This window comes from Eriocheir sinensis, chromosome 52, assembly GCF_024679095.1.
Source record: "Eriocheir sinensis breed Jianghai 21 chromosome 52, ASM2467909v1, whole genome shotgun sequence".
Lineage (NCBI taxonomy): Eukaryota > Metazoa > Arthropoda > Malacostraca > Decapoda > Varunidae > Eriocheir > Eriocheir sinensis.
In genome coordinates this window covers 7,019,172-7,041,542 of record NC_066560.1, presented here as the reverse complement: position 1 = coordinate 7,041,542, position 22,371 = coordinate 7,019,172, and the positions used below count along the sequence as shown (strand labels likewise).

The 22,371-nt window shown below is 44.9% G+C and overlaps 2 protein-coding genes and 1 long non-coding RNA gene across 3 annotated transcripts in view; 2 read left to right on the top strand and 1 right to left on the bottom strand.

Annotated features, from left to right (window-relative positions):
- Positions 1–1,134, bottom strand: part of LOC126983010 (arrestin homolog) — a 37,634-nt gene extending 36,500 nt beyond the window's left edge. The window contains exon 1 of the mRNA XM_050835421.1: positions 956–1,134. Coding sequence (XP_050691378.1) covers positions 956–1,112 — 157 coding nt within the window. The 5' untranslated portion in view covers positions 1,113–1,134. The remainder of the gene's footprint in view (positions 1–955) is intronic.
- Positions 1,135–15,842: 14,708 nt separating this feature from the next.
- On the top strand, positions 15,843–16,483 carry LOC126982854 (uncharacterized). The gene is made up of 3 exons (XR_007735344.1): positions 15,843–15,878; positions 16,080–16,279; positions 16,349–16,483. It is a non-coding gene; the product is annotated as an uncharacterized LOC126982854 (long non-coding RNA).
- Positions 16,484–20,270: 3,787 nt separating this feature from the next.
- On the top strand, positions 20,271–21,446 carry LOC126982835 (serine/threonine-protein kinase pkn2-like). Its single transcript, XM_050835108.1, has one exon. It carries the CDS (start codon positions 20,271–20,273, stop codon positions 21,444–21,446), a length of 1,176 nt encoding a protein of 391 aa, XP_050691065.1.
- Positions 21,447–22,371: the final 925 nt, after the last annotated feature.

Sequence of the window (22,371 nt, the reverse complement as noted above, 5' to 3'; positions counted from 1 at the left end):
ATTCCTGCCCGTTTCTCCTCTCATATAACGAGATTTCTTTATATTTATCGTTAAAATAGTTGTAACGACCCTTCAAGGCGTACGCTCGAGGGTCGTTCCCGGGTGCTCGTCCCACTTCACAAACCACCATCTCCATCCTAATAGGGGGCTTCGTAGTGCAATGGTTAGCACACTCGGCTCACAATCGAGAGAGCCCGGTTCGATCCCCGGGCGGAGTGGAAAAACTTGGGCGGCTTTTCCGATACCCTACACCCCTGTCCACCCAGCAGTGAATGGGTACCAGGTATTAATCGGGGGTTGTGTCTCGTCTCCTGGGGTCTATTCCCTTCTATAATTCCTTCCCCCTCCTGTGTCTCTCCGGCATATGACCACAGATGTTGTCCCGACTAAACGAAACTCTCCAACTTTCCATCCTGACAACGAACCCCAACCTTCAGACCTCGACACCTCAATCCCTCGAACGAAGCAAGCCGGGCCTCATCAGAAGCTATATAAGGATCCGGCCTGCCAGTGGAAAAGCAGTCTAGCCTCATCGGGTGTTAAGGTGTCTACCTCTCACTGGATTTACATCACACAGCGATATCACCTTAGCGGTAAAGTACAAGGACGGGTAAACTGAGGAGGATACATCACCTGTTGTTCCATTGTTTCTTTTGTTGTTCATCTCACCCTGTCACGAAGGGTAGTTACTTATCATACCGGGGATTATATTTGATTTGTCAATTTAAGTATAAGTGTAATTTAAGAATTGTCTTTAATTTAAGTTGGTCTAATTTTGAGTTATTCACTAAAAGCTGTCAGCCCTTCCTTTGGTGACGTAATCTAGTTAATTCCTGATGTTTCTTGGTGATAGTTACTTCTTAGGCGTCAAAACCCGGTAAATACCATGCTCTTGAGTACGATAATTATCTGACAACGGTGCTCTGTGTGTCTCTACGTGCCTTGCTATACTCACCAATGGGGTCGACGTGGGTGAGGTGGTCCGTGTAGTCCCGCCGCCCCACGTACACGGAGAGCTTGCCATTGGGAGCACTCTTGCGGTACACGTGGAAGGAAAACACCATTGACCTCGTGTGTGTGTCTGCCGGGGAGAGAACGAGAGAGTTGGACATCGTTGAGAGTGTAGGTGTGGAATGGGAGAAAGAGAGGGATGGATGGAGGAGGAGAGGGAGGGTTAAAGAGATGCAACAAGATCGAGAACAAGAGTTGGACATCGTTGAGTGTGTAGCTGTGGAATGGGGGGGAGAGGGAGGGATGGAGGAGGAGAGGAAGGGTTAAAGAGATGCAACAAGATCGAGAACAAGAGTTGGACATCGTTAGAGAAAGGGAAAGTGTGTGTAGGTGTGGAATGGAAGAGAGAAGGATGGAGGAGGAGGGGATGGAGGGATAAAGAGGTGCTAAAAGAGAGAACGAGAGGATTGGACATGGTTAGAGAGCGAGGGAGGAGGTAAAGGGAGAGTGTGCAATGGGAGAGAAGAGAAGAGGGGAGGTGAAGGAATAAAGGAAGGGAGGAAGGGGCGACAAAGAAGAAAATGGCAGGGAGAGGAAGGGAGAAAAAATAAGGAAATGAATGAGAAAGGAAGAAAAGAGAAGGATAAAGAAAGAGCAAAGGGAGAAGAGAGAGAGAGAGAGAGAGAGAGAGAGAGAGAGAATGGGCCAGACCTATATACATACAAATTGGAAAAGACGGGGATAGAAAGGCATGAATATTCAGATAGATTTGGATCATGGCGGATTTAAGTCATTTCACTCCTTCACAATTAGACCTATTCAATTTCCTCTCTCTCTCTCTTCGTTGTTCATCTGTTTGTTTACAGTACTAGGCCGCAGCTCAAGGGCCAAAAAAATAGAGTAAATAAAGGCTATGATATTATTTAACCGCTCGACACATAACATGACTCTCCCAAGTCCATTCTTCCATTCGTTATAAGGCCACAAAAAAACTGTATGCAAGTCCCACAGGTGAACGAATCTATTACGTTGCGAGACTGGTTACGTAAGGATGTTTAAGGAGCGTTAAGTGGAGGAGGAGGAGGAGGAGGTGAAGGAGGAAGAAGAGGGGAACAATGACACTACACGTATCAAACCGGTTCTGAGTGCTAATATTTCTTTACGCTTCTCTTAGATTAATTTAGTATGACCTTTGAAAACGCGGCTAGGCTTATCTTCTCTTCCTCCTCCTCTATCATAATCTTCCTCCTCCTTTTTTCTTCGCTTTCAATATTTTCATTCTCTTTATCCTGTTTTTCTGTACTCATTTATTTCGGTTTTCATGTTCTTCTCTTCCTCTTCTTCCTCATCGTCATCTTTCTTCCTCCTCCTTCTCCTTTTTTGTTTGTTTTCTTCCACTTCCATATTCATATTCTCTTCCTCCTCTTCTTTATTCTCATTTTCTCGTTTTTATGTTCTTCCTCCTCGTCATCTCTTTCCTCCTTCTCCTTTTTATTGTTTTTCATCGCCTTTCATATTCTCATTCTCTACTTCCTGTTTTTCTTTTCTCTCATTTTCTCGTTTTTTCAATGTTATCCTCCTCTTCCTCCTTCTCATTCTTGATTTCTTCTCCTCCTCCTTCTGCATCATTTCTTCAGTGATTTTCGTCCCTATGACCTTTACCTGCTCCTCCTTGTCTTATTTTTTTTCCATACCCACCTCCTCCTCCTCCATCTACGCCTCATCTCCCGTCATCTCCACCTTTTCATATAAGTCACGGCGTCATCAGAGTTTTACGTCCCGTGATTAAACCTATTCTCCCTTTCAGAGCTTTGTATCTCCGCCTTTCATCTCCTCCATTCATCTCCTGCTCTCTCCTCCTTTCTCACCCCTCTCCTCACTACCCTCATCTTTCCCCTCACCCATCTACCCTGCTCTCTCCTCCTTTCTCACCCCTCCTCTCCTCACTACCCTCATCTTTCCCCTCACCCATCTACTTAACCTATTTACCTATCTCGCCCTTCATCTCCTGCATCTCCTCCTTTCTCACCCCCTCCTCTCCTCACTACTCTCATCTCTTCCCTCACCCATCTACTTACCGATCTACCTATGCTGCACAGATTGCTAGTGCTAGTAAAGTAACTGCGACACTCTACGAAGAAGCTTTAAAATCAGATCTAGATCGACTTGCACGTTGGGCCAATCAATGGCAAATGAAATTTAACGTTGACAAATGTAAAAGTGTTACACATCGGAAACAATAACAATGGCGTTCGGTACGTAATGAATGGCCAACAACTTTCTGTAGTAAGTAAAGAAAAGGATCTTGGAATCACTATATCAAGCGATTTAAAGCCCGGTCAGCATTGTTCAGAGGTTGTTAAAACCGCAACAAATTGGTTGGCATCATCGGACTAGTCTTTAATAATAAATAGGAAAAAGTAATATTAAAACTGTATAATTCCCTGGTTCGACCCCATCTAGTACTCTGTATAGTTTTGGTCTCCCTATTACAGAAAAGACTTAGAACGGGTTCAACGGAGAGTAACAAAAATGATTCCTAGGTTGTCCGTTTTTTATCGCCCGGTTAGTGGTAGCAGTAATGGTGTTCTTTCCTATATAATTTCCTTGCAGTTTTTCCATGCTGCATGGTTCTTTTTCCTTTCCTGCCAGCTTTGGCTTGAGGGGGGGAGGAGCCTTCGCCTTTGCTGTCCTTCATCTTCCACCTTTGTTTAGATAGTGTAGCTAGTCAGTCTAGTAAGGACCATCAGGTCTGCTGTTTGTTCTTCCTTTGTATTTCTTTGTGTTCCTCCTCCTCCTTCTTTCTCCCTCTTTTTTTTTTATCCCGCCTTCTCATCTTTCTACTCACCCATCTTATCTCACCCTTCATCTCCTCCTTCTTTCTCCTTTCTTACCCCTCCTCTCCTCATTACTCTTCTTTCTACTCACCCATCTACTTCCCTACATCTCCTCTTCCTCCTGTTCTTCCTTATCCCTCCTCAGCAATGGCAGCTACCCTAGTTTTCCTACCTATCTACCTACAGACACCCCCCCCCACACACACACACACACACGTACGCACACACATTCAGGTCAGGTGGGATGGTCAAAGCGAGAGGCAGCATCCTTGTGGGCTGGAAATGACGAGGCTGAGGGGGCAGTGGTGGGTGTGCAAGGACTGGGGGACGGGGCGTAATGTCCTCTTCAAAGTAGCCTCGCATGTAAGGGAAATACGCATAAACAGGTGGATCAATACCTTCACTGCTTCGCCTACTCCTGACGGGGAAGGCGCAGGAGGCGGAAGGTCGGGCGCGTATATTCTAACACGCGGCGTACCTTCACGAACAGAGGCCAAGGACTCGAGGTGATATCTGCATCCTCGGTACATCTCTTCCACAGTCTTCAGTATACTCAACTCGAGGAAGCGAGAGAAGAAGAAGAAAGAAGGAAAGAAAGTGAGAGTGCGGGAATGGAAAGTGAAGAGGGTAGCTTAAAGATGGAAGAAGAGGAAATATATATGGAGAAAAGGAAGAAGAATAACACGAGGGATTGTGAGAAAGGGATAAAAAGAAATGAAGTGAAGATAAGCAAGGCGAATACATCAAAGAGGAGGAAGAAGTAGAAAGGCGAAGTACTGGAAAAGAAAGAAAGATATAAATAAACCTAGGAATAGAAGACAAAAGAAGAACTGATGGAAGAGAAAGATGATAAGCAAGATGATGAATACATTAAAGAGGAGGAGGAGGAGAAAGGAAGTATTGTAAAAGAAAGAAGAAATTAATAAACCAAGGAGGAGGAAGAGAAGAAAGAAGGCGGCAAAGTGCTGGAGGAGAAAGATGATAACCAAGACGAATAACCCAAAGAGGAGGAAGAAGAGACGGAAGGACAGACGAGGAGGAGAAAGGAGAAGTATTGGAAAAGAAAGAAGTGAATAAACCAAATAGAAGGAAGAAGAGAAGATATAAGAAGGCAAAGTGGTGGAGGAGAAAGATGATAAACAGGACGAGGAGGAGAAAGGAGAAGAAGTATTGGAAAAGAAAGAAAGAAATAAACCAAATAGAAGGAGGAAGAGAAGACAGCAGAAGGCAAAGTGGTGGAGGAGAAAGATGATAAACAGGACGAGGAGGAGAAAGGAGAAGTATTGGAAAAGAAAGAAGAAATGAATAAACCAAATAGAAGGAAGAAAAGACATAAGAAGGCAAAGTGTTGGAGGAGAAAGATGATAAACAGGACGAGGAGGAGAAAGGAGAAGTAGTATTGTAAAAGAAAGAAGACTTGAAAAAAAACAAGGAGGAGGAGGAAGAGAAGACAGCAGAAGGCAAAGTGGTGGAGGAGAAAGATGATAAACAGGACGAGGAGGAGAAAGGAGAAGAAGTATTGGAAAAGAAAGATATGAATAAACCAAAGAGAAGGAGGAAGAGAAGAAGGTTAGGCGTCACTCTGTATAATCTTGACAGCCAGCATACTTCAACAACTTCATCAAACAAAGGCCAACGACTCGAGGTGAAATCAATATCGCCCTACATTTCCCATCTTCAGGAGGCGGAAGCTTGAAGGTCACGTTGTATATTGTAACACTCAACGCACCTTCAACTTCATAAAGAAAGGCCAAAAACGTGAGGTAGAAAATATATATCATTAGTACGTTCATCTCTTCCTCCGTCTTCGCTCTATCTAACCTCGAACGCCAGGAGGAGAGGAGAAAGGAGGTAAAGAGGAAGGACCAGAAAAGAGTAATAAATGAGAGGAAGAGATGGAGGGAGAGATAGAAAGAGGAAGAGATAATAAGGGTGAAAAAAAAGGTGTCGAAAGGGAAAGTAGAGAGAGTATAGGAAGAAAAGGAAGTGTACGAGAAAAGGAAGAAGGATAACATGAGTGATTGAGGAAGGGATAAAGAGAGAGAGAGAGTAGGAAAGTGAAGTGAGGAGGTTAGCTAAAAGAAGGAAGGAAAGGAAATATATATGGAGAAAAGGAAGGAGGATAACACGAGGGATTGTGAGGAAGGGATAAAGAGAAGTACTAAATGAAAGAAAAAGAGAGAGTGCAGGAAAGGGAAGTGAGGAGGATAGCTAAGAGGTGGAAGGCAAGGAAATTAGGGGAAAAGTAAGCAAGGATAACACGAGGGATTTTAAGAGGGTGTGACGAGACTTGCTCAAACTTCATCTTTACATCACATTTCCTACCTGCTTTAATTTTCTCACGCGTCAAAAGGGAAGGTAATACAATGGATGGAAGATGAGGAAGAAGCACCGTATTTTCTTCCTCCTCCTCCTCCTCTTTTTTTCCTACTCCTCCTCCTCTCTTTCCTACTCCTTCTTTTCCCTTTTTTGTTTTCCTCGCCCTCCATAATTATAGTCTCCTTCCATTTCTCCTGCATTTTCCTTCCTCTCCTCCTTCTCCTCTTCTTTTTTCCTCCTCCTCCTCCTCTCTTTCCTACTTCTTCTTTTCCCTTTTATGTTTTCCTCGCCTTCTATATAGTCTCCTTCCATTTCTCCTGCTTTTTCCTTCCTCTCCTCCTCCTCCTCCTCCTCCGTGGATATACCCCCACACAACCTCTACGAAAGCCCTAATCAAGTGTGTGTGTGTGTGTGTGTGTGTGTGTGTGTGTGTGTAAGCTCCGACATGTTTGAGAATACTGTATATGGGTCTTTGGAGTTAGGAAAGGCACCAGAGGAGGAAGAGAAGGAGGAGGAGGAGGAAGACACAGATGACAAGAAACAAATAATAGGAAAATTATCGGAAAAGAAAGATGATATGGGAGACGAATGAATCAATTAAAGGAGGAGAAATAAGAAGTATTGGAAAAGAAAGAGGATATGGAAGACGAAGTTATCAAGGAGGAGGAAAGAGAAGGCGAAGTGTGGGAAGAGAAAGGCGATATGCAAGGCGAATAAAAACTGGAGGAGGAGAAGGAGAGAGAGAAGGAGAAATATTGGATAGGAAAGAGGACACGTAGAGCGATTAAAGCAAGGAGGAGGAAGAAGAGAAGAAAAAGGAGAGGGAGAGGGAGAAGGAAAAGTATTGGAAAAGAGAAATGATATGGAAGACAGAGAGAGAGACAGAGACAGAGACAGAGAGAGAGAGAGAGAGAGAGAGAGAGAGAGAGAGAGAGAGAGAGAGAGAGAGAGAGAGAGAGAGAGAGAGATCAAGCAAGGGGGAGAAGGAAAAGGAGCGAGAAAAAGGTATTAAAAAAGAAGAAAGGACATGGAAGACGAGGAGAAGGAGGAAGAAAAGGAAAGAAAAAGGGAATCAGGAATATAGGAAAAAAATTAATATCCAAGATCCTTACCTGCCCCAGAAACTAATTAGCAAGGCAGCCCACCTTTCCAACGTGTCTGTGGAGGCTGCAATGATGCCTGGGGCCGAGATACTAAGCCTCCGTAACAAGCCGGCGCCCACACCTTACCTGAGGGCTTACTTACGACAGGTGTACCGAGGTGTAGCCTTTGAAGGTATTAATATATATATATGTGTGTGTGTCTGTGTGTGTGTGTTCCCCAGGTAGTGATTAGCAGGTGATGACTCAGGTGATCTCCTTCCTAACGCTATTCATTCTATCATCATCATCATCAGTCATTACTAGGCCCCCTGCGTGACCATGGCCTTTCCTAACGTGCTCCATCACTCTGTCTTTCAATACAACTAAATAAAAAAAGTAGGTCAATCAATAACTCTCCATAAAAGTCAAGAGTCGTATCAGCATCAACGCCTAACGAACTTACCTAGTGTGTGTGTGTGTGTGTGTGTGTGTGTGTGTGACGGACATGACCCACGCTACGAGCCACGGATCAGTGAGGGGAGAACTACGTCTTACGAAGGGAGAAGGGAGAAGGAAGAAGGGAGAGGGGGAGGAGGAAGAAAGGAGGAAGGTGAAAGAGTGAGGGAGAAGGGGGAAGGAGGAAGACAGGAGGGAGGTGAAAGAGTGAGGGAGAAGAGAGGAGAGATGGGGAAGACGGAGGAAGGGAGAAGAGGGGAGGGGGAGGAAAGGAGAAGCGAGGAGAGAAAGGGAGGTGGAGGAAGGGGATAGCGAAGGAAAGGAGGGAGGAGAGCGGAAGGAAAAAGGAAGAGGTAAGAAGAGGGGATGGAAGGGGAGGCGGAGGAGGGAAGTAAGGGAGAAGAGGGGGGAGACTGAGGAAAAGAAGGGAGAAGAGAGGAGAAGAGGAAAGATGGAGGAAAGGGAGGAGGGGAGAGGAGAGAAAGCAGAGGAAGGGAGACGGGAAACGGAGGGAGGGGGAGGAAGGAATGAGGGAGAAGAAGGGAGAGAGAAAAGGGGAGGGAGGGAGGGGAGGATTGAGGGCGAAGGGAGCATATATTTTTTCAGAGGGAGAGTGAAGGGCAAGAGAAAGTAGTGTTAGGGAAGGGTGCAAGAAGGGTCGTAAGGGAGAGAACACTGACCCCACAAGCAAAGGGGAGGAGAGAAGAGAAGGGAAGAGAAGAGAAAAGAAGAGAAGAGAAAAGAAGAGTAAAGGAGAGAAGAGGAGAGGAGAGAAAAGGTGAGGAGGAGAGAAGAGAAGGGAAAAGAAGAGAAGAGTAAAGGAGAGAAGAGAAGAGTAAAGGAGAGAAGAGAAGAGTAAAGGAGAGAAGAGAAGAGTAAAGGAGAGAAGAGAAGAGTAAAGGAGAGAAGAGAAGAGTAAAGGAGAGAAGAGAAGAAGAGAAGAGAAAACGAGAGAAAAGTAGGGTAGAAGAGAGAAGAAAAGAGAGAAGAGAAGAGAAAAGTAGGGTAGAGGAGAGAAGAAAAGAGGAGAGAAAAGGTGAGAAGAAAAGAAGAGAAAAAATGAGAAGAGAAAAGTAGGGAGAAGAAGAAAAGAGAAAGAAGAGAATAAAGAAGAGAAAAGGAGACAAGAGAAGAGGACAGGAGAATAGAAAAGAAGAGAAGGGAAGAAAAGAGTGAGAAGAAGAGAGAAAAGGAGAGAAAAAAAGAGAGAGAGAGAGAGAGAGAGAGAGAGAGAGAGAGAGAGAGAGAGAGAGAGAGAGAGAGCAATAAATAAACTCGTAATTGTAAGAGAGAGAATCAGAAATAGGAAGAGGAGGAGGAAGGAGGAAGAGACTCAAGGAAGGAGAGAAATGAGGGGACATACCAGAGGGGAGGAAGGGCAAAAAGAGAGATGAGAGAAGAGGAAAAGGAGAGAGGGCGTGAAATGGAATAGAAGAAAAGGAAGAGAAGTGAACAGAAGGACAATAAATGCGTGGTAAGGAATAGTAAAAGAAACATAGGAGTTAAGACAGCGGGAGAAGAAAAAAAGAGAAAGAAGAGAGGGAAAGGGTGGGATCTCGGAAAACGGGGAGGTGGTAGGAAGGAAAAAAAGAGATTCCGAGAAGATTGAGAGGATAAGTAGATACCGGAGGATTGGAGCAAAAAAAAGAAAACGGGTAGAATTTTTTAGGGATAGACGAAGCAAAAAAAACGGAGAGGAATTATAGAAGGAAAGATGAAGAGGTAAGCAGGAATTAGGAAAGGGTAGAAAAAGTAGGAAGATAAAGAAGGGAGGTCAAGAAATAGATAGCGGAGGACTTGGAGCCAAAAAGGAAACGGGTAGAAATTTTTAGAGATAGACGAAGCAAAAAAAAAAAAAACAGGAATTATGGAAGGAAAGATGAAGAGAGGTAAGCAGGAATGAGCAAAGGGAAGAGAAAGTAGGTAGATAAAGAAGAGGTGAAGAAAGGGGAAATGGGATGAGCAGGGGAGTATAGGGAAGAAGGAGGAGGAGAGTAATGTGAAAGGAAAAAATAAAGAAAAAGTGGAAATAGAAAAAAATGGAAGAAAGAGATAGAAAGATATTTATAAAGGAGAAAACGAAGTGACAGAGGTTAAACAGTCAGAGAGAGAGACAGAGAGAGACACAGAGAGAGATTTCCCAGAAGTGGAGAAAACTGTAAATGCGAGATATATCATATTTCCTCCTCTTTATTATTCTTTACTTTAGCTCGAGGAGAAAAACAAACAAAATACGAACAATAGCAACAATGATAATACTAATGGTAATGATGTGTAGTAATAAACTTTAAAAATTTCCATATCCACGTCTTATCATAATACCCATAAACTACCCGACAATAATAATAATAATAGTAATAATAATAGTAATAATAATAATTCACCGTTCTTCTTAAAGCTGTAATTCTTTCTTTCTTTCCTGTCTCATTAAGGAAAACATTTGCAAAGATGGAGAAGGAGGAGGAGGAGGAAAAATGTAGTAGACCAAAGGAGAGAGGAGGAGGGGAGGAGGAAGGAGAAAGGGAAAAGTGCTGAAAAGGGGTAACCATCTTCTTTCCCATTCTTTTTTTCCTTTCTATAATTATTCTCCCTTCTTCTACCCATCCCTTCCCTTTACTACACGATCTACCCTTCAGTAATCCGTCTTTCGCTTCTAGTCGTAATACATCATCAACATCCTCTATGGGTCCCTTCGTCTTCCTCCTCTTCATTTCTTCACCTCCATTGTCAATTATAATTAGTCTGAAGATCACCTATACTTACCGCTCTCCCATTGCTCCCTTTACTACCTCGTCAACATCCTCTTTATGGTTACTTTCGTCTGCCTTCCCATCATTTCTTTCCCTTCTCTAGTCTTAGGAACACCTACTCCCCGTCCTTCCATCGCTGTCATCTCCACTCCTTCACCGTTTCCGTCAGTGTTATATTTCCTCTTCATCCTCGTCATCGTTCCTCTCTTCTATCTTCTCTCCATTTCTTTCCCTCCACTCCCCACCATCTCTAGTCTTAGGAACACCTACTCCCCGTCCTTCCATCGCTGTCATCTCCACTCCTTCACCGTTTCCGTCCGTGTTCTATTTCCTCCTCATCCTCTTCATCGTTCCTCTCGTCTTTCTTCTCTTTATTCCTTTCCCTCATCTGCCCACCATCTCTATAGTCTTAGGAACACCTACTCCCCGTCCTTCCATCGCTGTCATCTCCACTCCCTCATAGTTTTCCTCTGCACTGTTTCATATTTCCTCCTAATCTTCATCGTTCCTCTCGTCTTTCTTCTCTTTATTTCTTTCCCTCCTCTGCCCACCATCTCCAGTCTTAGGAACACCTACTCCCCGTTCTTCCATCGCTGTCAATTCCACTCCTTCACCGTTTCCGTCCGTGTTATATTTCCTCTTCCTCCTCTTCATCGTTCCTCCTTCCTCCTTTTTTTCACCTCGTCTCATTCCCTTCTTCGCTATCTCACTTCGAAGTTCAGTATGGTTAGACACGTCCGCCTCTCACCTCAACTATTTCCAAAGGTCAAAAAGAATCTCAGTCGGGTTCTAATGAGTGTGTTCTTAGGTTCATGGTGCAGAAGAAGGGTCAAACTACCACCATGCTTATAAAACTACCCCTGGAAATGCCCCGAACTCCTACGAATGCCTTGTCAAATGTGTAGCTACTTGGCCGCCGAGATGTTTAAGAATACGACACTAGTTTACTTCTCAAATCGACATTCTCAGGTGTGCCTAACTTACCTGTAATTATAAGTATCTCACGCACAAACACACACACACACAAACACTTAGTCGGGTACACACACACTTGATAATACACTTCGCACCACTACCACCACCATCGAGAGAGAGAGAGAGAGAGAGAGAGAGAGAGAGAGAGAGAGAGAGAGAGAGCAGCTTGATACTCACCACACCGCGTCCTGATACAAACTGAGGCTTCCCCGTCTTCCCGAGTCCTCGCGTAAATACGTGTGGTGGCGGTGGGGGGAGAGAGGGTAAGAGAGGCTGGAATGACGCATCGCAACATAGTAGTAGTAATAGTAGTAGTGGTAGTAGTTGTAGTTGTAGTTGTAGTAGTTGTAGTTGTAGTAATAGTAGTAATAGTAGTTGTAGTGGTAGTAGTAGTAGAAAAAAAAAGAGGAAAAAGAATAGGAGACGTAGAAAGGTTAACTATAGTAGTAGTAGTAGTAGTAGTAGTAGTAGTAAATATTGTTTTGTTTTCTTTTGTTATTGATCCACCCAAAAGTAGAAAAAATAGCATAAAGGAAACAAAAAAAATAAGACGCAATAAACGAAATAATGTAAAAGAAAATAAGAAAAAAACAAAATAGAATCGACAGACAGAGAGAGAAGAGAAAGATGGAGGATTGAGAGAGAGAGAGAGAGAGAAGAGAGAGAGAGCACTTGCCTTGTTTGAAATGCACTTTTACAGTCAAATTTAGGTTATCCATTGAGTCAGTCCAGCCAGCGAGGAGGAGGTGGTGGTGGTGATGATGATGATGTTAAAATGGTGATGACAGTAATTGATGGGAGTGATGGTGGTGGTGATGGCGTAGTGATAGTGATGTGGTAACTAATAATAGTGGTTGGTGGTGATGATGGTGACGGGGTAGTGATGGTGGTGTAGGGGACAGTGACGGTAGTAGTGGGGGTAGTGAGACTTATAGTGGTGATGATGATGGTGATGGTGATGCAAATGATAGCGACGATTACAAGAGTGAAAGTGAGAGAAAATGAAGTGGTGTGTACGTAGTAGATGGTATAGGGTTGAAAATATGATGAAAATAGTTGTGGTGATAGTGATGATGATGGTGACGATGATAGTGATGGTGACGATGATAGTGATGATGGTGACGATGATAGTGATGATGGTGAAGGTAGTGATGATGGTGAAAGTAGTGGTGATGGTGAAGGTAGTGGTGATGAAGGTAGTGGTGATGAAGGTAGTGGTGATGGCTAAGGTAGTGGTGATGGCTAAGGTAGTGATGATGGCTAAGGTAGTGATGATGGCTAAGGTAGTGATGATGGTGGTGAAGGTAGTGATGATGGTGGTGAAGGTAGTGATGGTGGTGAAGGTAGTGATGATGGCGGTGAAGGTAGTGATGATGGCGGTGAAGGTAGTGATGATGGCGGTGAAGGTAGTGATGATGGCGGTGAAGGTAGTGATGATGGTGGTGAAGGTAGTGATGATGGCGAAGGTAGTGATGATGGCTAAGGTAGTGATGATGGTGGTGAAGGTAGTGATGATGGTGGTGAAGGTAGTGATGATGGTGGTGAAGGTAGTGATGGTGGCTAAGGTAGTGATGATGGCGAAGGTAGTGATGATGGTGAAAGTAGTGGTGATGGCGAAGGTAGTGGTGATGGCTAAGGTAGTGATGATGGCGAAGGTAGTGGTGATGGCTAAGGTAGTGATGATGGCTAAGGTAGTGATGATGGTGGTGAAGGTAGTGATGATGGTGGCGAAGGTAGTGGTGATGGCGAAGGTAGTGGTGATGGCTAAGGTAGTGGTGATGGCGAAGGTAGTGGTGATGGCTAAGGTAGTGATGATGGTGGTGAAGGTAGTGATGATGGTGGTGAAGGTAGTGATGATGGCTAAGGTAGTGATGATGGCTAAGGTAGTGATGATGGTGGCTAAGGTAGTGATGATGGTGGCTAAGGTAGTGATGATGGTGGTGAAGGTAGTGATGATGGTGGTGAAGGTAGTGATGATGGTGGTGAAGGTAGTGATGATGGTGGTGAAGGTAGTGATGATGATGGCTAAGGTAGTGATGATGGTGGCTAAGGTAGTGATGATGGTGGTGAAGGTAGTGATGATGGTGGTGAAGGTAGTGATGATGGTGGTGAAGGTAGTGATGATGGTGGTGAAGGTAGTGATGATGGTGGTGAAGGTAGTGATGATGGCTAAGGTAGTGATGATGGCTAAGGTAGTGATGGTGGGTAAGGTAGTGATGGTGGCTAAGGTAGTGATGATGGCTAAGGTAGTGATGATGGTTAAGGTAGTGATGGTGGCTAAGGTAGTGATGGTGGTGGTGAAGGTAGTGATGGTGGTGGTGAAGGTAGTGATGGTGGTGGTGAAGGTAGTGATGGTGGTGGTGAAGGTAGTGATGGTGGTGGTGAAGGTAGTGATGGTGATGGTGAAGGTAGTGATGATGGTGGTGAAGGTAGTGATGGTGGTGGTGAAGGTAGTGATGGTGGTGGTGAAGGTAGTGATGGTGGTGGTGAAGGTAGTGATGGTGGTGGTGAAGGTAGTGATGGTGGTGGTGAAGGTAGTGATGATGGTGGTGAAGGTAGTGATGATGGTGGTGAAGGTAGTGATGGTGGTGGTGAAGGTAGTGATGATGGTGGTGAAGGTAGTGATGGTGGTGGTGAAGGTAGTGATGGTGGTGGTGAAGGTAGTGATGGTGGTGGTGAAGGTAGTGATGGTGGTGGTGAAGGTAGTGATGATGGCTAAGGTAGTGATGATGGCTAAGGTAGTGATGATGGCTAAGGTAGTGATGGTGGGTAAGGTAGTGATGGTGGCTAAGGTAGTGATGATGGCTAAGGTAGTGATGATGGCTAAGGTAGTGATGATGGCTAAGGTAGTGATGATGGCTAAGGTAGTGATGATGGCTAAGGTAGTGATGATGGCTAAGGTAGTGATGATGGCTAAGGTAGTGATGATGGCTAAGGTAGTGATGATGGCTAAGGTAGTGATGGTGGCTAAGGTAGTGATGATGGCTAAGGTAGTGATGGTGGGTAAGGTAGTGATGGTGGCTAAGGTAGTGATGATGGCTAAGGTAGTGATGATGGTTAAGGTAGTGATGGTGGCTAAGGTAGTGATGGTGGTGGTGAAGGTAGTGATGGTGGTGGTGAAGGTAGTGATGGTGGTGGTGAAGGTAGTGATGGTGGTGGTGAAGGTAGTGATGGTGGTGGTGAAGGTAGTGATGATGGTGGTGAAGGTAGTGATGGTGGTGGTGAAGGTAGTGATGGTGGTGGTGAAGGTAGTGATGGTGGTGGTGAAGGTAGTGATGGTGGTGGTGAAGGTAGTGATGGTGGTGGTGAAGGTAGTGATGGTGGTGGTGAAGGTAGTGATGATGGTGGTGAAGGTAGTGATGGTGGTGGTGAAGGTAGTGATGGTGGTGGTGAAGGTAGTGATGGTGGTGGTGAAGGTAGTGATGATGGTGGTGAAGGTAGTGATGATGGTGGTGAAGGTAGTGATGATGGCTAAGGTAGTGATGATGGCTAAGGTAGTGATGATGGCTAAGGTAGTGATGATGGCTAAGGTAGTGATGATGGTTAAGGTAGTGATGGTGGCTAAGGTAGTGATGGTGGCTAAGGTAGTGATGGTGGCTAAGGTAGTGATGATGGCTAAGGTAGTGATGATGGCTAAGGTAGTGATGATGGCTAAGGTAGTGATGATGGCTAAGGTAGTGATGGTGGCTAAGGTAGTGATGTTGGCTAAGGTAGTGATGATGGCTAAGGTAGTGATGATGGCTGGCTGGCTAAGGTAGTGATGATGGCTGGCTGGCTAAGGTAGTGATGATGGCTGGCTGGCTAAGGTAGTGATGATGGCTGGCTGGCTAAGGTAGTGATGATGGCTAAGGTAGTGATGGTGGCTAAGGTAGTGATGGTGGCTAAGGTAGTGATGGTGGCTAAGGTAGTGATGGTGGCTAAGGTAGTGATGATGGCTAAGGTAGTGATGATGGCTAAGGTAGTGATGATGGCTAAGGTAGTGATGGTGGCTAAGGTAGTGATGGTGGCTAAGGTAGTGATGATGGCTAAGGTAGTGATGATGGCTAAGGTAGTGATGATGGCTGGCTGGCTAAGGTAGTGATGATGGCTGGCTGGCTAAGGTAGTGATGATGGCTGGCTGGCTAAGGTAGTGATGATGGCTAAGGTAGTGATGGTGGTGGTGAAGGTAGTGATGGTGGCTAAGGTAGTGATGATGGCTAAGGTAGTGATGGTGGCTAAGGTAGTGATGGTGGCTAAGGTAGTGATGATGGCTAAGGTAGTGATGATGGCTAAGGTAGTGATGATGGCTAAGGTGGTAGTGATGATGGCTAAGGTGGTAGTGGTGATGGCTAAGGTAGTAGTGATGATGGCAAAGGTAGTAGTGATGATGGCGAAGGTAGTAGTGATGATGGCTAAGGTAGTAGTGATGATGGCTAAGGTAGTAGTGATGATGGCGAAGGTAGTAGTGATGATGGCGAAGGTAGTAGTGATGATGGCGAAGGTAGTAGTGATGATGGCTGGCGAAGGTAGTAGTGATGATGGCGAAGGAAGGAGTGATGATGGCTGGCGAAGGTAGTGATGATGGCTGGCTGGCGAAGGTAGTGATGATGGCTGGCGAAGGTAGTGATGATGGCTGGCGAAGGTAGTGATGATGGCTGGCGAAGGTAGTGATGATGGCTGGCGAAGGTAGTGATGATGGCTGGCGAAGGTAGTGATGATGGCTGGCGAAGGTAGTGATGATGGCTGGCGAAGGTAGTAGTGATGATGGCTGGCGAAGGTAGTAGTGATGATGGCTGGCGAAGGTAGTAGTGATGATGGCTGGCGAAGGTAGTAGTGATGATGGCTGGCGAAGGTAGTAGTGATGATGGCTGGCGAAGGTAGTAGTGATGATGGCTGGCGAAGGTAGTAGTGATGATGGCTGGCGAAGGTAGTAGTGATGATGGCTGGCTGAGGTAGTGGTGATGGCTGGCGAAGGTAGTAGTGATGATGGCTGGCGAAGGTAGTGATGATGGCTGGCGAAGGTAGTAGTGATGATGGCTGGCGAAGGTAGTAGTGATGATGGCTGGCAGACTACGTGACATGCCCTGACCCACATTTTCTTTTCTTTTTTCTTTCCATCACAAAATCAAATGAGAAATACGAATGAGAGAGAGAGAGAGAGAGAGAGAGAGAGAGAGAGAGAGTAAAAGCATGGCTCCAAATATGTAAAGCCAATTTCGTTTCTTCCATCCCGAGAGAAAAATAACAAGAGAAAAACTCCACCAATATGCACTCACAGTCTGGTTACGTGACAGACAGACAGGCAGGCAGACAGACAGATTGACAGACAGACGGATTGACAGAGACAGACGGATTGATAGACATAGATAGACAGACAGACAGACACAGATGGGGCCTTTTAAAGTCTCCTTATATCCTTGTAAATCCTTGTGAATAGATAGAAAGACAGACAGACAGACAGACATACGAACAGATGGATAGGCAAAAGACAGACAGACACAGACAGATAGATAGATAGATAGATAGATAGACAGACACAGACAGGCAGACATAAACAGACAAAGAGAGACAGACAAACAGGCACACAAAGACAGACAGACCCACAAGCAGACAAATGAATGATACAGACAGACACAGACAGACAGATAGACAGATAGAGAGATAAAAATATACATGCCGCAGGAGTTTCTGAATCTCTTTTCTGCTTGTTTTTCTTTTTGCTTAGTTTTCTATTATTCTTTTCTTTGTCTCTTCTTCCTCCCTTTGTATCTTTTCTTCTTCATCTTTTCCTTTGGTTTTCGTTTGTTTTTTTCTTCTTATTGTTATTATTATTATTGTTGTTGTTGTTATTGTTATTATTGTTATTATTGTCATCATTACTTTACGAGCCAGACACATCAGCCTTTTTATTCTCCCACCCCCCTCACACACACACACACACACACACACACACACACACACACACACACACACACTTTTCCCTTATTTCTCTTCCATACACTCCTTTTTATCACTATTATGTAATTCTCTCGTTTATCATCTTCTCTCTTACGTCATTCATCTCCTTATCTCCCTTCTACGTCCCTTCAATTCCTGCTCACACTCCCCTCACCACCACCAACAACAACAACAAGAACAACAACAACAACACATACACACTCATTTCAACTTTCTTAATGGGAGCAGTGATTAGCAGGCTTTTTTTTTTTTTTTTTTACCCTTGAACTGCCTCCACCAACATCACCACCACTACCACCACCACCAACAACAACAACAACAACAACAACAATCACCCCCACACACACACACACACACACAAAAAAAACAAAAGCATTACCAGACATCCCTCCCCCAATACCTCCTAAATATAGACGAAGTGAACAATCGATTCCACGGCCGTTTACAGCGTCATTCAAGCCCACATAATTGTATCTCGGGTGGCAGGTGTGTGTGTGGGTGGGGGTGGGGGGGGGGTGGACAGGTGGAGTCAAGTTCTAATGACTCCTCAGGTGATCTTAAGGGGGGGACTCTTTTATTTGACTTTTCTTTCCTCTTCGTTGTTATATATTTCTTTCTTTTCTTTTTTTTTACTTTTTTTCTATTTTCGTTGTTTTTTTCTCTTTTTCTTTCTTTTTGTTCCTTCTTTCATTTCGTTGTCGTTTCTTTCTCCTTTGTCTTCTTTCTCTTCGTCGTTTCTTACTTCTTTCTTATCGTTCTTATCGTTTCTTTTTGTTATTTCCTTCTTCTTTCTTTTAATTGTCGTTTCTTTCTCCTTTCTGTTTTCTTTCCCTTCATTGTTTCTTACTTCTTTCTTATCGTTGTGGCATAGATCGAACTCCCTCTGGCGGACACCCTAAGGAACGATAACGGTGTGTATGACTCGCATCTCTGGTACCAGGCGAAGACTTATTGTGGCTTTAATTATATAGTAGATTTGATTTGATACATTTATTGAGATACACATACATATAACAGTATACATATGTAGCCTCAAAAGGATGAAGGTACCTTTGTTGACCTCACCCCAACCCTTCTGTATTGTGTCTTAACATTACCTTACATTAAATTACACTATTTCCGTACACTGTGATACATCCAGTAAATAGGTAAGGGGCTGGAGAGGGGAAGGTAAGAGACTGGGGTGAGGGGTTAAAGGGCAGGAGGGGGTTGGGGCATGGGGTATGTGTGTGGGGCGTCGGGGCAGCGGGGCGCAAGAGAGGGCAGTTGTGTCCCCAATTGTCACCCTGATCATAAAATACACGCTTGAGTTGACGTGTGTGTGTGTGTGTGTGTGTGTGTGTGTGTGTCCTTTGACTTTCGTATCCTTGGGAGAGTTATATTTTTATTTACTTCCTTTCATATTTCTTTTTTTATTTCTCACACTCCCCGCTTCTCTCTCTCTCTCTCTCCCTTTCCTTCCCATCAAGTTTTATTTCCCTCTTTTCCTTTTGTTTTATTTTTTCTCAGTTAAGAAAAAGTGGCAAAATGACCGAACTTGTAGGTGACGTAACGAAAAGAAATCAAGGTACAAAAAAGTGATACATAGGAAGCCGGGCATTTTTAGTCCTTACCTCTTATTGAAAAGCAAAAAAAAATTAAAATAGGAAGCGGGCATTTTTCGTCCTTACCTCTTATTGAAAAGCAAAAAAAAATTAAAATAGGAAGCGGGCATTTTTCGTCCTTACCTCTTATTGAAAAGCAAAAAAAAATTAAAATAGGAAGCCGGGCATTTTTCGTCCTTACCTCTTATTGAAAAGCAAAAAAATTAAAATAGGAAGCCGGGCATTTTTCGTCCTTACCTCTTATTGAAAAGCAAAAAAAAATTAAAATAGGAAGCCGGGCATTTTTCGTCCTTACCTCTTATTGAAAAGCAAAGACAAGTGATGTAAATAGGAAGACGGGCATTTTTAGTCCTTACCTCTTATTGAAAAGCAAAAAAAATGATAAATAGGAAGCGGGCATTTTTCGTCCTTACCTCTTATTGAAAAGCAAAAAAAAAATCGAATGTTGAAGAGAAAACAACGAAAAACGACCAAAGTAAATGAAAAAAATAGTGAAATAAAAAAAAATCATTGAATTAAAACAGAAAAGCGACAAAGACTGTACCAATTCCTTTCACTAATACGCAAGGGCAGAAAAGGCTGACAGGCAAGAAGGGATGAATGTAATATAAAGAGAATCACCGCACTCTGTTTTTCTTTATTAATTGATGTTTATAAACGTCTTGTTAGGGCGAGTTTATAGAGACCTGGGCAGAGAGAGAGAGAGAGAGAGAGAGAGAGAGAGAGAGAGAGAGAGAGAGAGAGAGAGAGAGAGAGAGAGAGAGAGAGAGAGAGAGAGAGAATGGGGGGGGGGGGGGGGTTTTAGGTAGTAAATCGGCGAAACGAAGAGGGAAATATAACCGTGAAATCGCTCCCTTAGTTTCGCCCCAAGCTGTGCAACACGAAGGCGCGTCACTAACACACGCCGGCTTGGCCACACGCACAGCAATGAATCCCTCGTAGAACACACCGCGGAGGACTTACCAATGGCGTGTTGAGATCAATAATCTATCAAAAAACTGAGGAACCCCAAAACAGAACAATTGTAAAAATATATTAAAGTATCCCGTAAAATCATTAGCTTCCCTTTTTATTCACTGCATCTGATCACAGTCTGCACGCGGGAGGCCCCGGTAGTTATCTTGGCTACGGCTCCCCTTTTGTCCCTCTCCTCAACTCAAGACTCTCCAGGAGCCAAAAGAATTGCTTCCTGGAGACCCTGTAGTTATCTTAGCTATGTTCCACCTTTGTCCCTCTATTCAACTCTAGACTCTCCAGGAGCCAAAAGAATTGCCTCACCTCCAAGCTCCCTACAACACTACCTCCAAGCCTCGCCACCTATATAAAGCAGGGTACAGCTGTATAGGTATCAGATACCACATGGCCAGCACACACACACTGTCTCTGCTGATCGCCAACGGTCCTCCCGGCCCCCCAGCTCGGGGCGCCGGGGCTCGAGGGCCCCCGCCACGCCGAGCTGCCTGGCGGGCCCGGAAGAGCACGCAAAGACGGGCGCGTCCCGATCGCCTGAATTCACTGGATTTCATCCACAGCTGCGACGCCCGAATACAGACCAGCTACGCTGTAGCACAAAACACGGCACCTTCTCAGGGCCTTTCACAGGAAGATGATTTGGCTGAACTTTTAGCTCAGCAGAACTTGTCCCTGCCTTGGGTGGACAGTCCGCCTCCAGTGAATGTGATTAACAGGCTGGGTGAAGGGGCCTACGGCACAGTGGACTTGGTTGACTGTGGCGGTGAGGTGGTGGTGAGGAAAGTGTTTAAACACCAAGACAGTTACGCCGAGGCATACGCTCTGTGCCTCCTGCAAGGGGCAGGCGGCGCCCCTGTGCTGCTGGGAATGAACCCACAGCCCCTCACCCTGTTCACCTCATTCTGCGGCTCCAGCCTCACCCTGGACGCCTACCTAGAGTCCCGCCCCCCCCTGGACCTGCTGCTGCACGTCCTGCTGGACCTGAGCATCAAGCTGCAGCAGGTGCACGACGCTGGCCTGGTGCACCTGGACCTGAAGGGCGACAACGTCCTGGTGAGCCAGACTCCGCAGGGAGGTCTGGAGACCCACGTCATTGACTTCGGCCTCGCGTCACTGCCCGGGCGGGACAGCGGCTTCAGGGACGTGGACCTGGACCGCTACAACTGGATGTGTCCCCAGGTGTGCCGCGGCGGCACAGTCACCTTCGCCGCCGACGTGTACGCGCTGGGCCGCCTCATCCAGACGGTGCAGCGGCACTTCCTGGGCGACTTCCTCCACACCCTGCTGGGCCACGTGGCCGACCTGGCCCTCACGCCCGAGCCCAGCCAGCGCCCGCCGCTGTGGGCCATCACGGCCTTCCTGCGCCGCCTGCAAGACCCAGACCCAACTGACAGCCCCCAACCCTCACCGCCCACCCCCAACCCCCCAGCCTCACCGCCCATCCCACAGAGCCCCCCCTCACCGCCCAGCCGCGGCCCCCCACCCACGCCGTGCTTTGTGAGACTACTCTTGAGAGGCGTGATGAACGTTATGAGGGTTGCGATGGAGATGACATTCGAGTAAGGAGTAAAAAAAAAAAAAAAAAACATAAATGAAAAAAATAAAATAAAAAAATATAAAATTTAAAAAGTAAAAAAAAATTTACAAATAGTCAGGTAGGATTATTCAGAAGGAAAAGGAAGTTATTTTGTTGGTGTAAAAAAAAATATATATATATAAAGGAACACAAGTTTAAGAAGAGGAAAAATCTAGGACTGCCAAAAGCAAAGGACAATACCCAAGATTTCAAATACATAACGCTGTTTTGGGGCCCAGTTTATTTACTGTAGGTGACAACAACAAAAGATTGTCGCAGTGGTCCCCATTGGTGAGGCATTTTATTACTGGCAAAGGTCTTGTACATTTTAGTTTTCATTTTCAACGCTTATATACAGAACACTAATTTTTTTTACAGGTAAGTGACCTGCAGGTACAGAAGATGTCACCAGGTTTGATCCACGTAATCTTATGTCCTGAGCTTTGAGATAAGAAAACACCCGAAGATTAGAGGAATAATACTTTGATATAAAAAAAAAGAATCCCAGCACATATTTCTTAAGGAATTCTAGAAAATTCAAAATTATTATATATTTGAACCATTTATCAATGTTTTGGCACGAGGAAAATGCACTTCTTTCATTACACACACACACACACACACACACACACACACACACACACACACACACACACACACACACACACACACACACACATACATACACACATCCACACACACACACACACACGTCACCCTCCCCCTAACTCATATCTTAGGAAGCGGAAGGCAACAACATTAGCATCAGTAATTACAGACAGACATTTGCATTTAATTAAGGTGTTTACGTATTCTACCTGGTTACGTCTAATTAGTGCTCCACCTGGCTGACTGGTCATACATACGCGTGGCAGGTCGCCTGGAAAGTAACCCCGGCCTGGAATCGAACCT

Coding starts and splice junctions, on each gene's coding strand:
- LOC126982835 (XM_050835108.1), top strand. CDS start 20,271: ATGGCCAGCACACACACACTGTCTCTGCTGATCGCCAACGGTCCTCCC.